This window comes from Hetaerina americana, unplaced genomic scaffold (genome assembly GCF_022747635.1).
Source record: "Hetaerina americana unplaced genomic scaffold, ioHetAmer1.1.p SCAF_7, whole genome shotgun sequence".
NCBI lineage: Eukaryota > Metazoa > Arthropoda > Insecta > Odonata > Calopterygidae > Hetaerina > Hetaerina americana.
Genome location: NW_027287316.1, coordinates 75,430,620 through 75,448,535, shown reverse-complemented (window position 1 = coordinate 75,448,535; position 17,916 = coordinate 75,430,620). Strand labels below are relative to the sequence as shown.

General features: G+C 40.3%; 1 protein-coding gene across 1 annotated transcript; it reads left to right on the top strand.

The window, feature by feature from the left end:
- Positions 1-1,524: 1,524 nt before the first annotated feature.
- On the top strand, positions 1,525-16,128 carry LOC139696389 (chitinase-like protein EN03). Its single transcript, XM_071595136.1, has 5 exons — positions 1,525-1,645; positions 7,094-7,220; positions 8,685-8,833; positions 10,477-10,804; positions 15,017-16,128. Exons 2-5 carry the CDS (start codon positions 7,100-7,102, stop codon positions 15,775-15,777), a joined length of 1,359 nt encoding a protein of 452 aa, XP_071451237.1. The 5' UTR covers positions 1,525-1,645; positions 7,094-7,099; the 3' UTR covers positions 15,778-16,128.
- Positions 16,129-17,916: the final 1,788 nt, after the last annotated feature.

The window sequence follows — 17,916 nt, the reverse complement described above, 5'->3', positions numbered from 1 at the left end:
ACCTTCAAGTGGTGGAAAATTCGCTGGCTAAAGTGTGTCGACGCTCAAGGGACTTACTTTGAAGAATTTTTAAGGCAATGAAACAATATCTGAAATGAATCTATTTTTCCGAAACATTTCCCGATACGTTTCATACAAACGTGTATGTAAAAGTTCATTCTGTAATGTTCAGGTACGGCCGTCGAATATTGTTACACACACTTCAGAAATATTAATTACTTACACTTAAAACATATTAATATTTTTTCCTGTTTTAAAATTAACATGTCTAATGTAAAATTATAGGAAGACACAGGAGAAATAAGTTCATTATGGAGATCAATGGAGTTACTAGAACGATATTTTGTATCGGTGCGTTAGGCCGTGGATGGATGAGAAGTGCCCAAGAGATTGCCACAGTCGTGAATTTAAATAATCGACCTTTCTTATCACAAATTGGGATTGCAATTAAAAAAAACAGGAAGACAAGCTCTCGAAACCAGGATCTGTCTAACGAAGAACTTGTTTTCATCTCTCAGTTACCATTACAAAAACTCGGTGAAATATATCTGTCCCGCACTTACACAACTAATGGGATCACTGGTCAAAGGTTAGAGGTGACATTCGAAGAAAATGAATTGCGTATAGAAATTGTTTCAAGTCTCGAAATTATTATTGTACTGACTGCCTTTTTCTATATAATTGACCATTTATTTGAGCTTGCTTCATTTTTCGTCATCCAGATACACTCTCTTCGCCCAGGATCAATTTCCTCACAGTCACAAAAGATGTTAGACCGCCTAGATCGCAAGCTAGTGTGCCAACTCCTCCCTCCGCGTAGATCAGCGGTGTTTGGCATGTACTTTTGCGGGAGAATTCCCATCCCAGGGGTGGGGGTCGTGCCACAACCTTAGCGTTAGTCATCGAATGTCTCAGCCCGTCGGAATAACCGGGTCAGCTCCAGTCGTCTCTCTCCTCCAACCGATCAACTCGGCAGGTGTATCCGTCACTGCCCCTCGCAAGCTCCATATGCATTGACCAAGAGATCTCGTATGCATGGGAGTAATATTATAAGGCGCGCGGTCCGGGAGAAGAAGGTTAGATAATCACAAGGTTTCCGTTGAATCTTTATCCAGTGTTCCTTGAGTTGAGTAAAGAACTTCTTTCTGGGAGTTCTGTACAAAAAAATGTTATCGGCGCACCGTTCCCGTGTTTTGTTTTCGGCTACTCCTTTTGCGTTTAGCGTTATATTCTTCAACTTGGAGAAAGCCAGCCGCGATCCGTCAAGTTGCCTCGCCGTTCGTGCCGGCCAACGTTCATTTCAATTCGCCGAGGAGGCGATAATGAGAATGGTAAGGGCATGTGCATTTAGCATCGGCGAATTAGCAAGAGTTCGGAGGCTGACTTGAGTTTGGAGGAGGGGGAGATTGCGGCTGCGGTCTTGGAAACGCCATGGAATATCTATGTGCGGGCGGCCGGTCGGGATTACCGTCGAAGGTCCTTCGTCAGTTGGCTTTATCGCCGCTCGGGTCGTGGTTGGAGCGTCCGAGGAAAAGCGAGGTGGAAATGGGGTGAGAGTAGGGGAAGGGTGAGGTCTATATCAGCGAGACGCGATACAGTTTCCTTGCTCAGTAAGTTGCCGCACGCGTACCAAGCGTTTACTGAGGTAAGTGGTTTGATCATCCCCCTTCTCAAGTGTTTCCTCAGCCCTGATTGTTCCCCCAGCGATCTACGGATCAGGGTGTCCGGATCCTATTGGAGTCGATGGATATATTAACTTAGCTTCGCTCTGTATAGTAATTTGATATTCTCGAACATCAAATAGCTCGTCTCCATTTATCTTGTTATTTCAAATCCCGTAGGTCTTATTATTTGAAAACGTCCTTGTGGTGTAGCGGGTGGGTCTATTTCGAGTAATGAACGGACGGCCCAGGTGTAATTCCAAAAATGGAAGGAGAGTGGAAAAAGTTTCGGCTTCGATGATAAATAGCATAAAAAAGTGTGCCTTGGATGTATAATGGCGTCCCACCGCCCAGCTCAAATGGGACGCTCAAAAAGAAAGTTTAAAAATTTCGAATATATTGTATGGGATTTGAAATGTTGGTCGATGCCTTTGAGCAAGCTATAAGTTGAATGCTTAGTTGGAGTTAGTATTTGGTGAGCCATGATCTTTCATACTCTATTACTTCAGTGGAAATTATTAGTACTAAATTTGTGAAATCTGCTCGTCTTTATTCTACTCCTTTGGGAAAATGAATGGTGTAGCGTGGGATCGATCTTATATAAGGAAATGTGTGGGATTTTACTTAAATGTCCTCTTTCTCAGAAATGTGTGTCTTGGATAGTTTTCCAATATTTAGCAAGGTCATCCTTAGAATTTTCGATTACAGTTTCACCTATGATGGTCAAATTTGACTCTTTAAAAGCAACACCTTTCGTTGAAAATATGTGCGATAATAGGATATCTATAGCGTTCCCCGATTTTTTTTAAATTTCTAAATAGATGATTTTGGAATAGTTATGTGTTCCTAGATAAGTCAACCAAGGTACGATTGCTCTCCTTCAAAAAATAAATGACGCATTTTCGCGGTGCATCATGGTTATTAAACAACAACGTCTCTGTGGTGGAAGGAACTTGACTCGAGCAACATTGATGACATCAATTTCGTGTCATCCACGAATTCGCGTACATTTTGAACGTATGCAATAATTGAAAGGATCACGAGGAACGTGCGGCGATTGATAATAAATTTTGTCATACTTTAAACCAGATAAATCCAATTTCAGACCACGGAGATCGATATGAAAATGTCTTTCAGCTCTAAATAACAGTTTTCTGCACAATGGGTATCGAAATTTGAACTACTTACGTTGTTAGAAGTTATAAAATGGTTGGTCGTCCCAAATAATGAATTTCCCGTGCAATCGTTATAAATGAAGTGCACGATAAGGTAAGGATTTTGCATAACACTAAAGCGGACATGGTACAGTAATCGTTTCCAATTAATTTATCGCAAGTTTACAGGTTTTCATACGGTAACCGTACCTACAATTTCATCTACATCTACATCAATACCCTGCGAGCCACCAAAAAGGTGTGTGGCAGGGGGTGCAACACCAGGAGGAGAGGGTAAGGGATGAGGGGGTTAGGGTTTTTCAAATGGATGGGGAAAGGTAAGGGGAACCTGCAAAAAAATATAAATATGATCGTATAACCATGCGCAGTCGCTATCTTGTAGGTTAATACATATTATGTCGAGCCGGCTCCTGGGGGATTTCGATTACAAGCATTCTGGTCTCTTATTGCTCTTGGAAAAAATGACCATTTAAATCTTCAAATTCAAGATTTTCTTGAAATTCGAGATTCATAAAACATTCAAATTTCAGTTTCACAACAAGTTTCACGTCACGAGACTTTTCCGACTCTTCTAACGTCTTATGCAACTTTTGAATATCGATTAATGCTCCCTAATTGGTCGGAAACCTTCCGATTATCGGTTTCAATACTCAGTTCACATAATGTGGAGTTCTTGGCTATAATTTCACATCGATTCGATATTTTACTTTCGAGTTTGGCTGGTCATTATGTGAGAAGCCGTTTCCTTCATACCGAAGTGACCTTCCACAGGAGGGAAGTAATACGGGACTTAAGAATATTACGTCACTGTCGGAATTAAACTCGGTCAATTTGTTTTTTTCCATTTTCGTTGCCTTTAAATTAATGAATAAAATCATTCTTTTCTAGAATACAAATTTTATCTCTCTTTCTATGCATCCAAGATGAGGTCTGATTTATGCAAGTGGCGCGCCATCCATTTACTTGTTCATTCGAATATTTATTTACTCCTCATTCTTTTGATGAAACTGATTTTCTTATAGTTGCCCCCCCCACACGGATATTTCTAGTGGAGCGAGGAAGGAATAAGTACTTAGACTGATGGGTATGTTGGAGGGAATGGGATAGGAACCCATTGAGCCACAAAGAGAGCATGGAAGACTTCATGCATTGGGGAGAGTACAGCCGAGCGTGCCAGCGGGGCACTTGGGGAATCATTAAGGCCCAACACTGGCAGTTTCGACCATCGGAATAAAATAAGAAAGAAATTCCAAAGGAACTGCGGGAGATGCCGCAAAATAGACTCCATCACGGGCAGATTCAAGTGCTGGTTCTTCCCAAGATACGTAGCCATAACAATATTTAGACGCGACCACTCCCTAATTTCTAAATTCTAAAAAAAACTAAAAAAATTAAAAACCTCACTCGAATACGTCCGTAATTGCAGCATGCATATAGGATCGAAGGTGTGTGATTGTTGATATATTCATGCATGAGTAAGTATTTATTTATATTAACGATGGTTAGTCAATAAATCTCTCGCAAAACTTGATAGAGGTATTAAAATCAAAATAACTTCTTGAAAATTATTTCACTTTTATACGTATTCGTTATTCATGATAGCCCTTTGTCTTCACACTCACCGACACACGCCCTTGCGGCGATTTGCCGGTTGTTGTATAGATCGTAGGTTGATGTTAGAGTGACACCTTAGTGTTTCTACCTCCATTCCAAATGAACTTATATTGATATACTCCCTCCCAGGTCGTGATTTAGGTATTCTCTTCGAAGGACTTCAGACTCGCGTGTGTTCGCGAGGATATTTTAAATTTTCGGTCGATTTGTCGGGCGGGTAGGAGTTTGAAGAACGTTCCCGCGCGAAATTGCGCACCCTGCGCACGCGCGCTCTTCATTGTTTGAATTGAAGGACCATAATAGTAGCTGCTGTTGGCATGACGACCGACCGACGTCGTTCGACTTGGTCGTCGCTTTTAACCGCCGCGACCCCTTTCAAAGACTTAATCTGCGCGCATGTGTCGCTGTCATGACCCCCTCATTGGTCACGTCAAGCGATCAGTCTTCATGTCTCCCACTTTGCTCTATCATGCGGTGACCTTTAGATAGGGGAATTATTTGTTCTTTTTTCCTCTCTCCCTCCTCTTTGAGAAGTTAAGTTCTCGAAAACGCCTGCGAAAATCTTTGGGGGTGAAGACATTTGTAGCGCACTGTCGTCCATCAATGAGGTCGAACGATGACTTGGTAAAAAATTTCTAAATGGAAAGTTTCTCTTTATTCATTCATCGGAGGATACTATACACCCAGTACTAAGCCCTATATACGCCGTATGGGGCTTAATACAGGGTGAACTCTACCATCACCTATCAAACCGACCTTCGGGTTGATTACTGTGTTCATGGTTTATATATAAAAACCATAAACACAGTAATCAACCCGAAGGTCAGCTTAGTAGGTGATGGTAGAGTTCACCCAGTACTAAGCCCTATACGGCGTGTGAAATTCACACATCAGGGTAGGGGGGCCAGTTCCTTTCCCTGTGCCAGTTATGGTTTCCCAGGAAGACCTGGTACCCGAAAAATCACTTTAGCTTGGGTTGAGCTGCAGGTGCCCAGATTGCCTTGCCCGGGAATCGAACCCGGCACCCTCTGGTCCAACACTCTACCCACTGGACTACTGCGACCCACGGTTTAAATATATATATATATATATATATATATATATATATATATATATATATATATATATATATACATACATATATATAAATAAATATATATATACATATATATAAATAAATATATATATATATATAAATAAATAAATATATATATATGCATAGATATATTGAACAAAGGAAAATCTCACGGACATGAATAATAATATAAACCATGAATCGAGATAGAGCTTAAAAACAAAAACACAGAGATAAAAAAATGATACTCACACGTATTCCGATTGTTCGGCGACCAAACCACCTTTCTCAAGGGGAGAAGGACCTGAAAGGGTGTAAAGAGGAAAGGACGAGGACGCTGGATGGAAGGTGAATGTTGGGAAAGGTTTGCGAGGGGAAGAGTTAGGATGGAAAGGTTTGGGAGTGTGGGATTAATATGGAAGGTTTTGGTAGTGGAAGGGTGATGAAAAGATATGGAGATTTGGGTAATCAGTGTATAATATCAATACCTGGCTCATTCCAGGAATCAAGGACCCAGATATACGCCTGTTATATTGTTTTGAGTTGGATAGGAGGGTCTGAGGGGGGGGGGAGATTCTAGAATGGAGACAGTAGAGCCTTTATCAAAGGGAGTATAATGTACGGAGGCGTGTTTTGGGATTGAAAGCATCCCAATCAGGGAAGAATTCTTGCAAGAGACACGGTTGTTGTTGATAAAAATATTTAGGAGTGCAGTGCACTGTCCGATATACATGTCCTGTATAAGGCAGAGCATAGTTGGCACTTCAGAAGGTTAACTACATTACTGTATGTGCATGGTAATTAGGGACTTTGGGCTTTGGACTACCGACCGGGTGGTCCTGGTTTGATTCCCGGGCACATGCAGCTGCACCCAGCCCATGGGATTTTTTGGCTACCAGATCTCACTGGAAAACCATAATCGGCTCAGACCGCGACCAGAAAAAATAAGGAATTAACTCCGTAAATTGTGGATTTTCTTCAAGGGATATGTTTTAATTTTAAAATGCATTTAAAATCATTTTTACCCTTGTGGATAATAAAAACTTGAATAAAATGACGACTTAAAAGGAAAAATGGACATTTGTGGCCTATATATATTATTCCGCAGGGTTAAAGCAATGAAATTTCCAGTGAAAGTACGAGTACTTCGTGCCATATATCTCCTTAAAAGGTTTGAATTTTTTCGTATAAGTTTTATTTCAAACGTTATTTTTATCTTATTGAATCTCATTTACTTGTTTTTTTAAATAATTTTATCCATTTATTTAATCTAAGGATAAACGATTGGTAAAGAGAATTGTATTTTTAAACTCTTTAAATTTTCTGAGAGATGCCTGCTTTAGAGATGTTTTTCAATTTTTCCGAAATCCCGTCAGTAGGGAGTTTTGTCGGAATGATTCGCCGCGTAGTACTGCTGAAGGAATATCTCCCTAAACCCACTAATTGCCAAATTACCCACTAATGGCGCAAATGACCTCAAGCTGTCGGTCGCCTCCCATAATAACCAATATATACGGTTACTGAAAAACCATTCTGTTTTAAGAAATTTTATCCATTTCCCGTTTCAGATCATCATGGTGGCGAGAACATTGCTGGCTTTGGCCTTGGCCGTGGCCGCTTCGGCGACCATCGTTGCCGCTCAGCAAGAGTACAAAGTGGTCTGCTATTACGACAGCAGAGCGCATTGGAGGCAGGGTAAGAATAATGCTTTTTTTGAAAAACTTATAATCAGTCGCAAAAAAAGAACTTTCATTTCCATTTTTCCTCTCTCAAAAAATAATATATCTTCATACCATAAGATATTCGTCCCCATTTTTACTGACAGTTACAAATCTTATTTGGTCTTATTGTAAATTGTTACGCCGTTCTTCTTGTGAATGAAAATTGCGTGATCTGGTACATTCTATTACAAATATGGATGCTAAATTTCCAGCTTAATAAATGTGTCAAGATTTTCAGCTTATTTCTTCAAACGAGGATTCGATCACCTGTCATTGCCTAACTTATGCGTTTTATTGTGAATTTCACTGTGTATGTATTTTTGAGTGAAAAATTACTATGTCGGAAACTTCAAAAATAAAACTAAAATTCGTGATGATTAGCTTTCATGTACACTTTGCACTCGGAACGGAATCACTGTGCCATATTTAGGAAGCTGGAATGTTGTATTTTATGGGTCTGGGAGGTGTAAGAGGCTATTGATATCTCCCAAGGAATTTCGGACGATGACGAAGCGAAGGGTAAGGCTATGCGACATCGACTTATTGTTGTCGCCACACGAGACAAGTTCAATGTCGACCCCTTCTCAATATGTCGATCGATACCAACAATGTTGAAGACGATGGGGGCTCTAAAAATGGCAATAATGTCGAGTTCTATGTCAACATGCGTCGGCATCTATGTCGATATCGCACCGGTCTCTTCTATTTAAATCAATCTGTTAAACCCATCGCAGAAGAATTTGACCTGGAATATAGTAGTCTACGTGACATAACTCATCCGGAAATGATTCCCACAGTTCGGTCGGGAAGGTTAAAGCCTATTCCATAACATACTTTGGTTAGATTTCCTTTACCATGATTGGCACATATTAAGCGTCATTGTTGACTCACGCAGAATACCTTGATCCTTAGAGCATTAATACACCTGTGTAGCTTAGGTGCCTTAATCTTCAGAACATACAGAAAACAGCATTTGTGAAATGCTTGGTGACAGAAAATATTCCTGTGTCCACGTCGATGGCCACATTTATATTGACCTCTTAGTCAATATTGTCATCAATATCGACCTTGACATCAACATTTCCCTCTACATCAATGTCGATCTCGACATCAATATCGACCGCGATAAGTCGACGACACCTAACGACATTGTCGACCGGTCGACATCAAAGTTAATACTGACGCCCACATGGCTACTCGAAGGTCTAGTGATGAGAAATCGATTTTGACGATTTTTCAGTCCCGAAAGAGTGTTTCACTCTGGCTTTGAACGTGTACCTATTACCTAAAACATATAATAATTATATTTTCATGGATGGTGGGCAAGATATTGTTGGTAATGGATAAAAGTAAAAAAAACGTTACGCTATGTGACTGGTATGAGAAAGAGTGAGAGTACCATTGATGGCACCTTAATCAAACTATATTATTTTTGCAGGTCTGGGGAGGATGAGGGCAGCTGACATCGACCCGTCCCTCTGCACCCACTTGGTTTACGGACCGACCAAACTCAATCCCGAAAATTTCCACCTTCAACCCTACAATGCCGAACTTGACCTCGAATCTGGCCGAGGCAACTACATGGAGGTTGGTTGCAATTTCAATTGATTTCGCGAAAATTTCCCGTGACCATCATAGAATGGGCCAAGTGACGACAATGTCGGGGTAATATTGGCCCTACCTAAAAAAATAATCAGAGAATTTCAGCATATATCCGAGTGTATGTATCTATATATATATATATATATATATATATATATATATATATATATATATATATAACTAGTCAAATGTTTGATATTTAACGTCAATAGACAGAAATTAAACATTTTTACTTTTAACAAGAAGTGGGGTGGACCGAAGTAACTCTGTGTTGCATTTAATTCACTCGAGCTATATTACCTATTTAAATACTAGACTTTGTAAAGCCCTTAAGAACTACTTACGTCTGAGTATCGTAAGAGCTCCTTTCTTTGCCTTGAATTCTCTTTTTCATCATTTATTCGTAACTAATGCATTCTGTCCAAAAAGCTTACCCACTTAACCAACGTTCTACCCTCGATCATAATCTTAAACAATCTGCAACCTCTCAATATTTCCTACCTCCCCTTTCTCTGCCTTTTTCGGATTTACCCCTGCAACTTTCTCTCTTCGCTCACTATAATGATAACCTTTTGGCACCGTCCTTCCCTGTCTGTTCGCCGTCTTATTTTTTCTGTCCAACTTATTTCCTTCATTCTCCACAAAACCCGTATCTCAAAAGACTCCAATCTACGCGCATCCTCTTGCGTCAAAGACCAGGTCTCACATTCATAAAGCAATGCACTCCATGTTAGAGTTTGTATTAATCTTTTTTTCACACTTTTACTTAGTGGGCCCGTCATAAATTCTCTTTTATTTTAAATACATCTTTGATTAATGCAGGACATCTCTTAGTGTCCCAATTACATGGGTCATTTTCCTCGTAATCTTCCACAAATACATATGATTCTCTACCCCTTCTGGTTTATGCCCTCCAGGTTTAATAATTTACTCGCCTCTGCTACTTTCGTATAATATCATTACTTCTGTCTTCTTGGGGTTAATCCTGACTCAATACCTCTGGCATGGTTAATGTAAAACACATTATAGCAAATGTAATCCCTTGGCAGTCTGATTCTTTACTGCTTGATCATCTGCTAAATTAACTGACTTATTCATATTGCTGTTCACTTTTGTTCCCAGCTCAAGTCCTACCTCTGCTACCCTTAACATGTACTCAGCATGTGTGTTGAAACGTACTTGAGATTACGGGCAACCCTGTCTATATCCCCTGCCAATCACTACTTATACCATTTCTCTTTCCGCTATCCTTAACCTGCGAAGCTTGATTCATGTCAAAGTTTCCAGTGAGTGCCCATATTACGATATTGAACATTTGTCTACAGCTGTGATAAATCTACATTTTTGATCCACTGCGTTGTATTTGAATTTTTTTCTGATTTTTTCAATTTTTGAGGTTCTTTTTTAATCTTGGATAAATATGCTACCTAATTGGAACTTATTTTTTGGAATTATTTTCTTGGAAATTCCGGATTGAAAGGGACCTTCCGGCACTTTTGCGTCTGCAACCGTGAAAATCTGCAGTCCATCCCATAACCTATCGTGTGCATAGCTTGAATTTGGTGTACCTGGTCATTTCGATCATGCGTGTAACTTACTCCCTTCTTCTCCCTCCCCACCCCACCAAGGTTGCCGGTCTCAAGGCAAGGAACCCACGGCTGACCATCCTCCTGGGAGTCGGCATCTGGCCCGCTGGCCTCGCGGAGGGCCTGGACCCTGTGGACCCGGAAGAGCCCGACTACTTCGCCGCCTCCGAGCCCTACCAGACACTCATCGAAGACCACGAAAAGCGGGACGCTTTCATCGAATCAGCCCGTGCCCTGGTCAAGAGGGCCGGCTTCGACGGCATGGACCTCGCGTGGCCCTTCCCCAAGGAGCCCTACAAGAAAGATAGGGGGACCTTGGGGCAGTGGTGGCACGGCGTACGCAGGAAGTTCAGCGCCAGTCGATCTGACAGTAAGCGAATTTCGATTCCTGTCTCTCAAGACACACGCTTTTTCTCCTTCCACCGCGAATAAATAAGATCCAATTCCACCACGGGCGAACAGCACTTTATCAGTTTTTGATTCGTTGGAAGGATGTAATCGACTGCTTTCGAGGATCAAATCGCAGGTCGAGTTAATTTTGAACATTGCTCGAATAAATTAAACACCGGTCAACATGGCGGGTTACAATTAATCATCTGACGCAGAAATACAGGTATATGGCGTTATTTTTGTTGTCTTCTACATGATCTATAGAGGCTGAAGAATTGGAACAATCGCAATAATGAAACGACCACGTGACAAGGGCCGCCAATAGAGATTTGTCTTGCACACGTGCGACTATTGCGTTTTCGTTACTTCGATTCACATGATGACCGCCCTGGATCGACTATCAATTTTTTGCGCAGCTATCATTAGCGATAACAGCCGGTTAATCGAGTGATGCTAGTCAATTGTTAGTCGATTCGATTCGATTAAATTGGCGAGACCAGATCTGCGATGAGGTAAGGTTTTCTGATGACTGTAAATAAGTTCCATAAATTACCACGCTTGCAATTCACATAATATTATTTGAAATGTTTAAAAATTAATTTCATCAGCGTTCAGTTATCGGAATATCTATTTTCAGCAAAATAGACATGTTCTAGGCACACTTTTATGGTCTTAATCGCTCTTTCAACGGGCCAATTTAATTTCAAGGGGATCTAAAGTTACGTCAGTGACTTCAACTTTGAAAATGACTCTGGCACGATAAGATTTGAATCAAGATGTGTGTGAAATATAACATAGTCTTCCATTTCTGTTGCGTTTATCTTTAGACTGTTGAAAATCTACCTTGTAGTTTTGACAAACGGGCACGCTAACTAGCTATCACATGTGTCAATGGCTATCACAGAGCGTTTTATCCCCCACGTAGGTGACCTCCCGCTGTGATCCATGGAGAACGTCTGATACGTTTGATATTAGCTTATTTATTTATACCATTGTTGCCATACGACGAGAGAACGGTTGCCAGCATTCAACGAACTGAGAAATGTTTCCAGAAACATTAGTATTATAGATTTCTGTGGTTTCGAGTATTTGTTTTTACGAAGTGATCATTTTTTAACACAATCAGAAACAGATGAAAATCGCCGTAAAAATATATGAATTGCTCATGTTCTTGGTGGGCTGACATACCTGTAAACGTAAAATGAGGCAGTTGGGATTTTCTTATTCATTTAGTCTTAATGTTTAGCAATACTCATATCCAGCAGCTTCGGGGGACGGTCGGAAAGAAAGCAGGAACAGGCCCCACAACAGTATACATCGACCATGGTTTTGCAACCAAGTTGACATCGATGGTCACGATGATTTTTGCGGCTCCTTGCAGTTTAAAAAAGGGTTCCTCCTTTATCTTAAGTGATGCTGAAATTAGACACCCGTGTGTGGATATCACAGGGAGTGGAAAAATCGCGAAAGATCTTAGACTACCGATATTTAAACCCGGATCATCGACCTAGCGGGAAGTCAAATTATCATTCACCCCGCACCGATTCGATCCCTCCGCCTCGGTTGTGCCTTATACGAAGTCCTGTCATCTTATCTAATCTCCGGAAATAGTATATCTTCGGCTCCGGGAATGCAAAATTGTAGGCGATTGGACGGCCATTCCAATGATGGCTATGCAGAACACGAGTGAATACCTAATAGGACGCAGGAGGTGTTTCTGTTTGCTCATTCCTTAAAAGGATCGTTTTTCGTATTCGGAGGGCGTGACGGTGGTCCCAAGGGCACTCGGGTTGCGCAAGGGCCTCCTCGGCTTGGGTGTTCGTCCGTGCTGACCACGGGGGAAGGAAATGAATGTTGACTTCATCTCCATCGGCGAATTCGAGTCACGTCCAACCTAGGTGGCCTCCCCACGGGAGGAGGATGACATAAGTGACCACGCTCGGCCGCTCCCGGGGCCAAGGTCGCGTTGAAGGCCCTCTGGGGGCGGGGGCGCCCTTCCCTCGCCCGATCGCGGACGAATGACCTTCCGAAGGACTTACGGGTCGCCAAGATAAGTTCTCGGGGCTCAGAAAAGGGAGGTACGAGGGGATTTTTCCATTAAGTCCGGCGGGAATCATCGTTCTAGTTACTAGCGGGCAAAGGGTAGTTTTCGTGTGTCTATTTAATCTCCTGTGCAAGAAAAATGAGATTAGGCAGATATTAAATTGAACGATGAAGTTATAGGAAGAGAAGCCAAGAGAGAAGGTTTTTGAGAGGAGTTCGAAGGTAGGACAAGTGGATGCAGTCGATACTGAGAGACAATAGTACCCTCTTGCCCCTTGAGAGGCAATTAGTAACCAGAGACAGTTAAATAGTGGGTAGAATACTGAGAATGCGATGTAAAGGGAGGAGAAGAATAAAAATTGTGGATGGATTAATAAGGGGGGTGCAACGTATACAGAGCTAATGAGTTAGTTAATCTTTAGTATCGGCGTTAAGAATATTTACTCTAGTGCATGGTGAGGGTTAAAAGAACAGTAGTGGGTAGTGTCTGTGTTCATTATAAACCTGCCCTAGCTCAGTAGACTTCTGCCAATAACCACAATATACGGTTTGTATGAAAAGTACAGGGAAAAGTTCAGAATATGTGTGGAAAAAATAGATTTATTTCAGATATTGCTACTATACCTCAAAATTCTTCCAAGTACATCCCTTGAGTGTCGGCATACTTTTGCCAATGGCTTTTCCACAACTAGAAGGCTACATGTTTGACGGATTACGGAAGGTCTTTAGGGGTACGCGTACAATCGTCTTTGACGGCAGTCGATATTTATAATCTTGAATGAATGATCATTTCTTCCATAGTTATTAGGAATTATAAAATGTGATGATCGTATTCGGAAAACGGAACTGTCTTATGTTTACCTAGGAGATTCAATCTAAAATTTATCTTCGTTTTTCGAGGGAAACCACCAAACATCTTTCGACAATTTTTTCACACTGCTGTTTGTATCATAAACTCTTTTGACTATTCTCGCTGCCCTAAATCTTTTATTGAAGTTGGTGAGAATATATGAGACTCCAAAAGTTTCCTGAACAGGAAAAATATATCGCTGAATGACGACAGAAGAGCAAAAATCCAGTTTCTGGTTCGCCGATAATTTTCACATCAAGCCTTGATTCACCCCCCGTATGTTTAAAAACGTGACGGATAGCCTAAAGTTTAGGTGGGATATCTGCTACTCGGGAGTATATTCTCTTTTGACCGAGAGGCTGTCACATTGTATCTATATCGTTTGAACCCCACGTGCCCAGATTACACCAAATTTTGACTGTGTGTTGAGTGGATTTAATTATAGTGACCCAACTTCAATCCTGTATTTATTTATAAGCAATAGAAATTAGGCGAAAATGACATTAGCTGTCGGTCGCCTCCCATAGAAACTACTACTGGATTTAGGGGTTTTGGTCTAAAGGAAGAGTATAGCATTTTTTGTCGGTTTCTTTATGATAATTTTTAAAATATAAAGTATTGAAGTAGAAAAAATATTGAATGTGTGTAATTCCAATGAAGTTCTTAAAAAAACACAAAAAGAAATATCCTTTGGCTCATGATTGCTGAAAGATCTCAATTCATTATGACTTATTTATGAGTGGATTGAAATGACGATTCACGGGTATGGTATGTAATCAGCAATTGGATGGTCCAGGCTACCAGGAATCCAGGTATTGTAAGCGACTTTTTACTGAAAATTTCATATTGTGTTAACGGTTTCAAAATCACTGTAGCTGGTCCTGTGGCGTAGGAAAGTAAAATTAGTGATAAATATTGATCACATGTGCTTTGAGGCTTCCACTAGGTTTAGTCAATTTTATGATAACATTTCCTATGCAACACTATCAGTATTTTCAGATCTTGAAGTATTTATATCCTAATACATTGATCAACAATCCTTTTTCACAGCTTTCTATTGAAGAGTTGTCAGTGCTTAAGAATTTTCATGAAATCCCAAAATTCAGGAGTCACAATGGCAAAGTAGTCAGAAAATGGACAGTTTTTTCAGAAAGCCAAATGAATCATCTCATGATCACTACAGAAACCTTTAAAAACAAATTCCTAATAAGATGATTCCATGGCAATACCTTTTTATCTGCTACAGATATTGAACCCATGTAACTACACTTAAACTAATGCTATACCATTCCTTAACAGCCAAGCCGGAACCTGATGATGTCTCAACCCTTAGGCGCAATGGTTTTGCTGCTCTTGTCCGTGAAGCCAAGTCAGCCTTCAGCCGCAGCTCCACTCCTTTGTATATCACTGTAACATCGCCACCCACCACCAATGCCTCAGCCTACTTTGACGTGCATGCCATCACAAGTCAAGTCGATCAGATCCACCTCATGGCCTTCGACAATGTGACTCCATTCAGGCAGAAGACGAAGGCAAGCCAACCTGCTCCCCTCTACGTCAATGACCCACACCTCAACTCTGTGGACTCCATTGTAAGGAAGTGGCTCAGCCTGGGAGCTCCTGGACGTAAGCTAGTTCTCGGGATCCCTGCGTTTGGCCGAACCTGGCGCCTGCCTGATGGCGTTCTGCCCACAGCCGCCCTGCCACCAGCAACAGCTGAGGGCCCTGGAGAGGGTGGTCCCTACACCAACACCTTAGGGATGCTGGCCTACTACGAGATTTGCCACAATATCTCTCAACCTGGCATCACTGAGATGTTTGGTCTCAATAACTTCCCAGATCCAACCAGGAAGCCGGGCCCTTATGCTCACAGGTGCGGCGACCACAATCCTATCTGGATTGGTTACGACGACCTTGACTTTGCTGGAGCTAAGGCTGCTTATGCAAAGTCTAAGGGATTGGGAGGAATAGCCATGTGGGACATCAGCTTGGATGATTTTGGAGGAGTTTGCACTTTGACCAAGTTCCCCCTTCTTCGCGCTGCCAAGGCCAGACTATAAAAAAATGAGGAACGAAAATAGCGAAAGACGTCAAGTTTCCCATCATACATCCATCTTCATGAGCAAAGTATTTGGCCGTACTTACGTTCACATGCCAAGTAGCACACAAAACACAATTTCACATGCAACATTTTCAATCTCTTTCCTAGTCCAATATAACAATAAAAATGCATGCATTGACTTTAGTTGCATTGCAGTGCCCGGGAGAATGTGGTTTGTTCATCATTCAAGGATGTATTGCACAGTCGGTTGTTCCTTTGAACACCATTTGAAGCTCCATCAATGTTTTCTTCATTCCAAGAGAGGTGATCTTATTGTATTTCTTACATAAAGCAAACCTTTAATGAAAAAGTTGTATAACATCTCATTTATTTGAAAAATGTCTCCACAAGATATCCTTTCTGTCAGTTTATGTTCAACCAGAAATACTTTTAAATGGAAATACATGTATTTCATTTAATTCTGTGACTTTGTAAAAATTGTTTATTTTATTCAGCATTCACCAAAATGGATAATGCAGTTCTTAAGTTAGAAGGTACCTATCAAAGAATATTTCTGATAATTGTTTTCATACCTTTTCCAACCATCATGGTTAATTTGATGCCATTATTTTCTCCCTTTCTCTAAGTTTAACCAATATTCTCAGAAAGAAAGATTAGTAACGATGAATAGTATGCAAATTCAGGTAAATAATGGGAAATTTTAAAATATACTCTCCAATGGTGTCCAAAAGGTCATCCCTTTCCTCCTCAGAAGCCAGCTTTGAACACTGAAGGTAAAACATATATTTTTCTATTGTATTGTGAATAACCACCTTTCAATATTACATTTAACAGAAGGACTGTATGCATCTTTTAAGGTCAGCGTGGATAAGGACTTAAGAGAGGCCATTTTAGAGACTCACTTCTGACCAAAAAATATATTAGTGAACAATAGTTTTTTTTCTCAAAGTTCACCCTGTGCAAAGACAGAGCTAACAAAGGCAATTCAATTAAATCAACTAAATCTTTTAGCCTATCACCAACATGTTATAGGTTTGTGAACAAAGTTACCTAATCTGAGAGACTCAGTTCTAAACTGTGATTTTGATGTCATTGCCCTCACCGATACTTAGCTTAATCCTAATATTTTAAGTAGTGAACTAAACCTTGGTGACTTCAACATCTACAGGAAAGATTGAAGTGTTTTTACTAGCTTGAAATGCAGTGATGGAGGAGTCCTGATTGCTGTGAGATCTAAATATTTGTGCAATATAGTGGAATGTGACCTTAATGTTGAATTTCTTTTTGTTTCCATTAAAACTTCTCGATCAAAAATATATATTGGCATGGTTTACTTGTCTCCATACTCCTCAACTGATAAATATCGTGCTTATTGTGAGGCAATTGAAAATGTCATTGACTCAGATAATTATTCAGAGATGTTAATAATGGGTGATTTTAAAATACCTTAAGTCTTTTCCTGGGATTTACTTAACTCTGCAGAACAGTCAATGTGTTTAACCTCCTCTCTGCCTGCTCCTGCTTATTTCAACAAGTTACTAACATCTATAATTATAATGGAAAATTATTAGACCTAATTTTTATAAATTCAGAATTCACTTCCATTTCCCAGGATAACAATCCTCCACTATCATGTGATCCCCATCATCCTACCATAAATGTTTCTCTTCGACTACTATGTCCAATTCAGGTGATTGACTATATGTTATGCAAATATGATTTTAAGATATGCGATTTTTTGCTCTGAATAACTGCTTGTTGAAAATTAACTGGTGCTACAAACTTGTCGATCTAAATACAAATCAGGCTTTTAATAACTTTTATGATATATCATGGTATCCAGTTGTTTACTCCAATTATCACTTATAAAACTAGTAGTTTAACTAGGTGGTTTGGCTTTGAACTGAAAAATTCAATTGGAAGGAAAAAATCACCGCACAAATTATATAAACAAACCGGATTGCAATCTGATTATGCTAAATTTTCACAATTAAGGTCAAAATGTGCAAAATCAATAAGGAATTGTTACAACAGATACATAACACAGCTCGAGTCAGCTATCCAACATAATCCAAAACACTTTTGGCATCATGTCAGCAGTATGAGGAAGATGGACAGACTATCCAATGTAATGCTT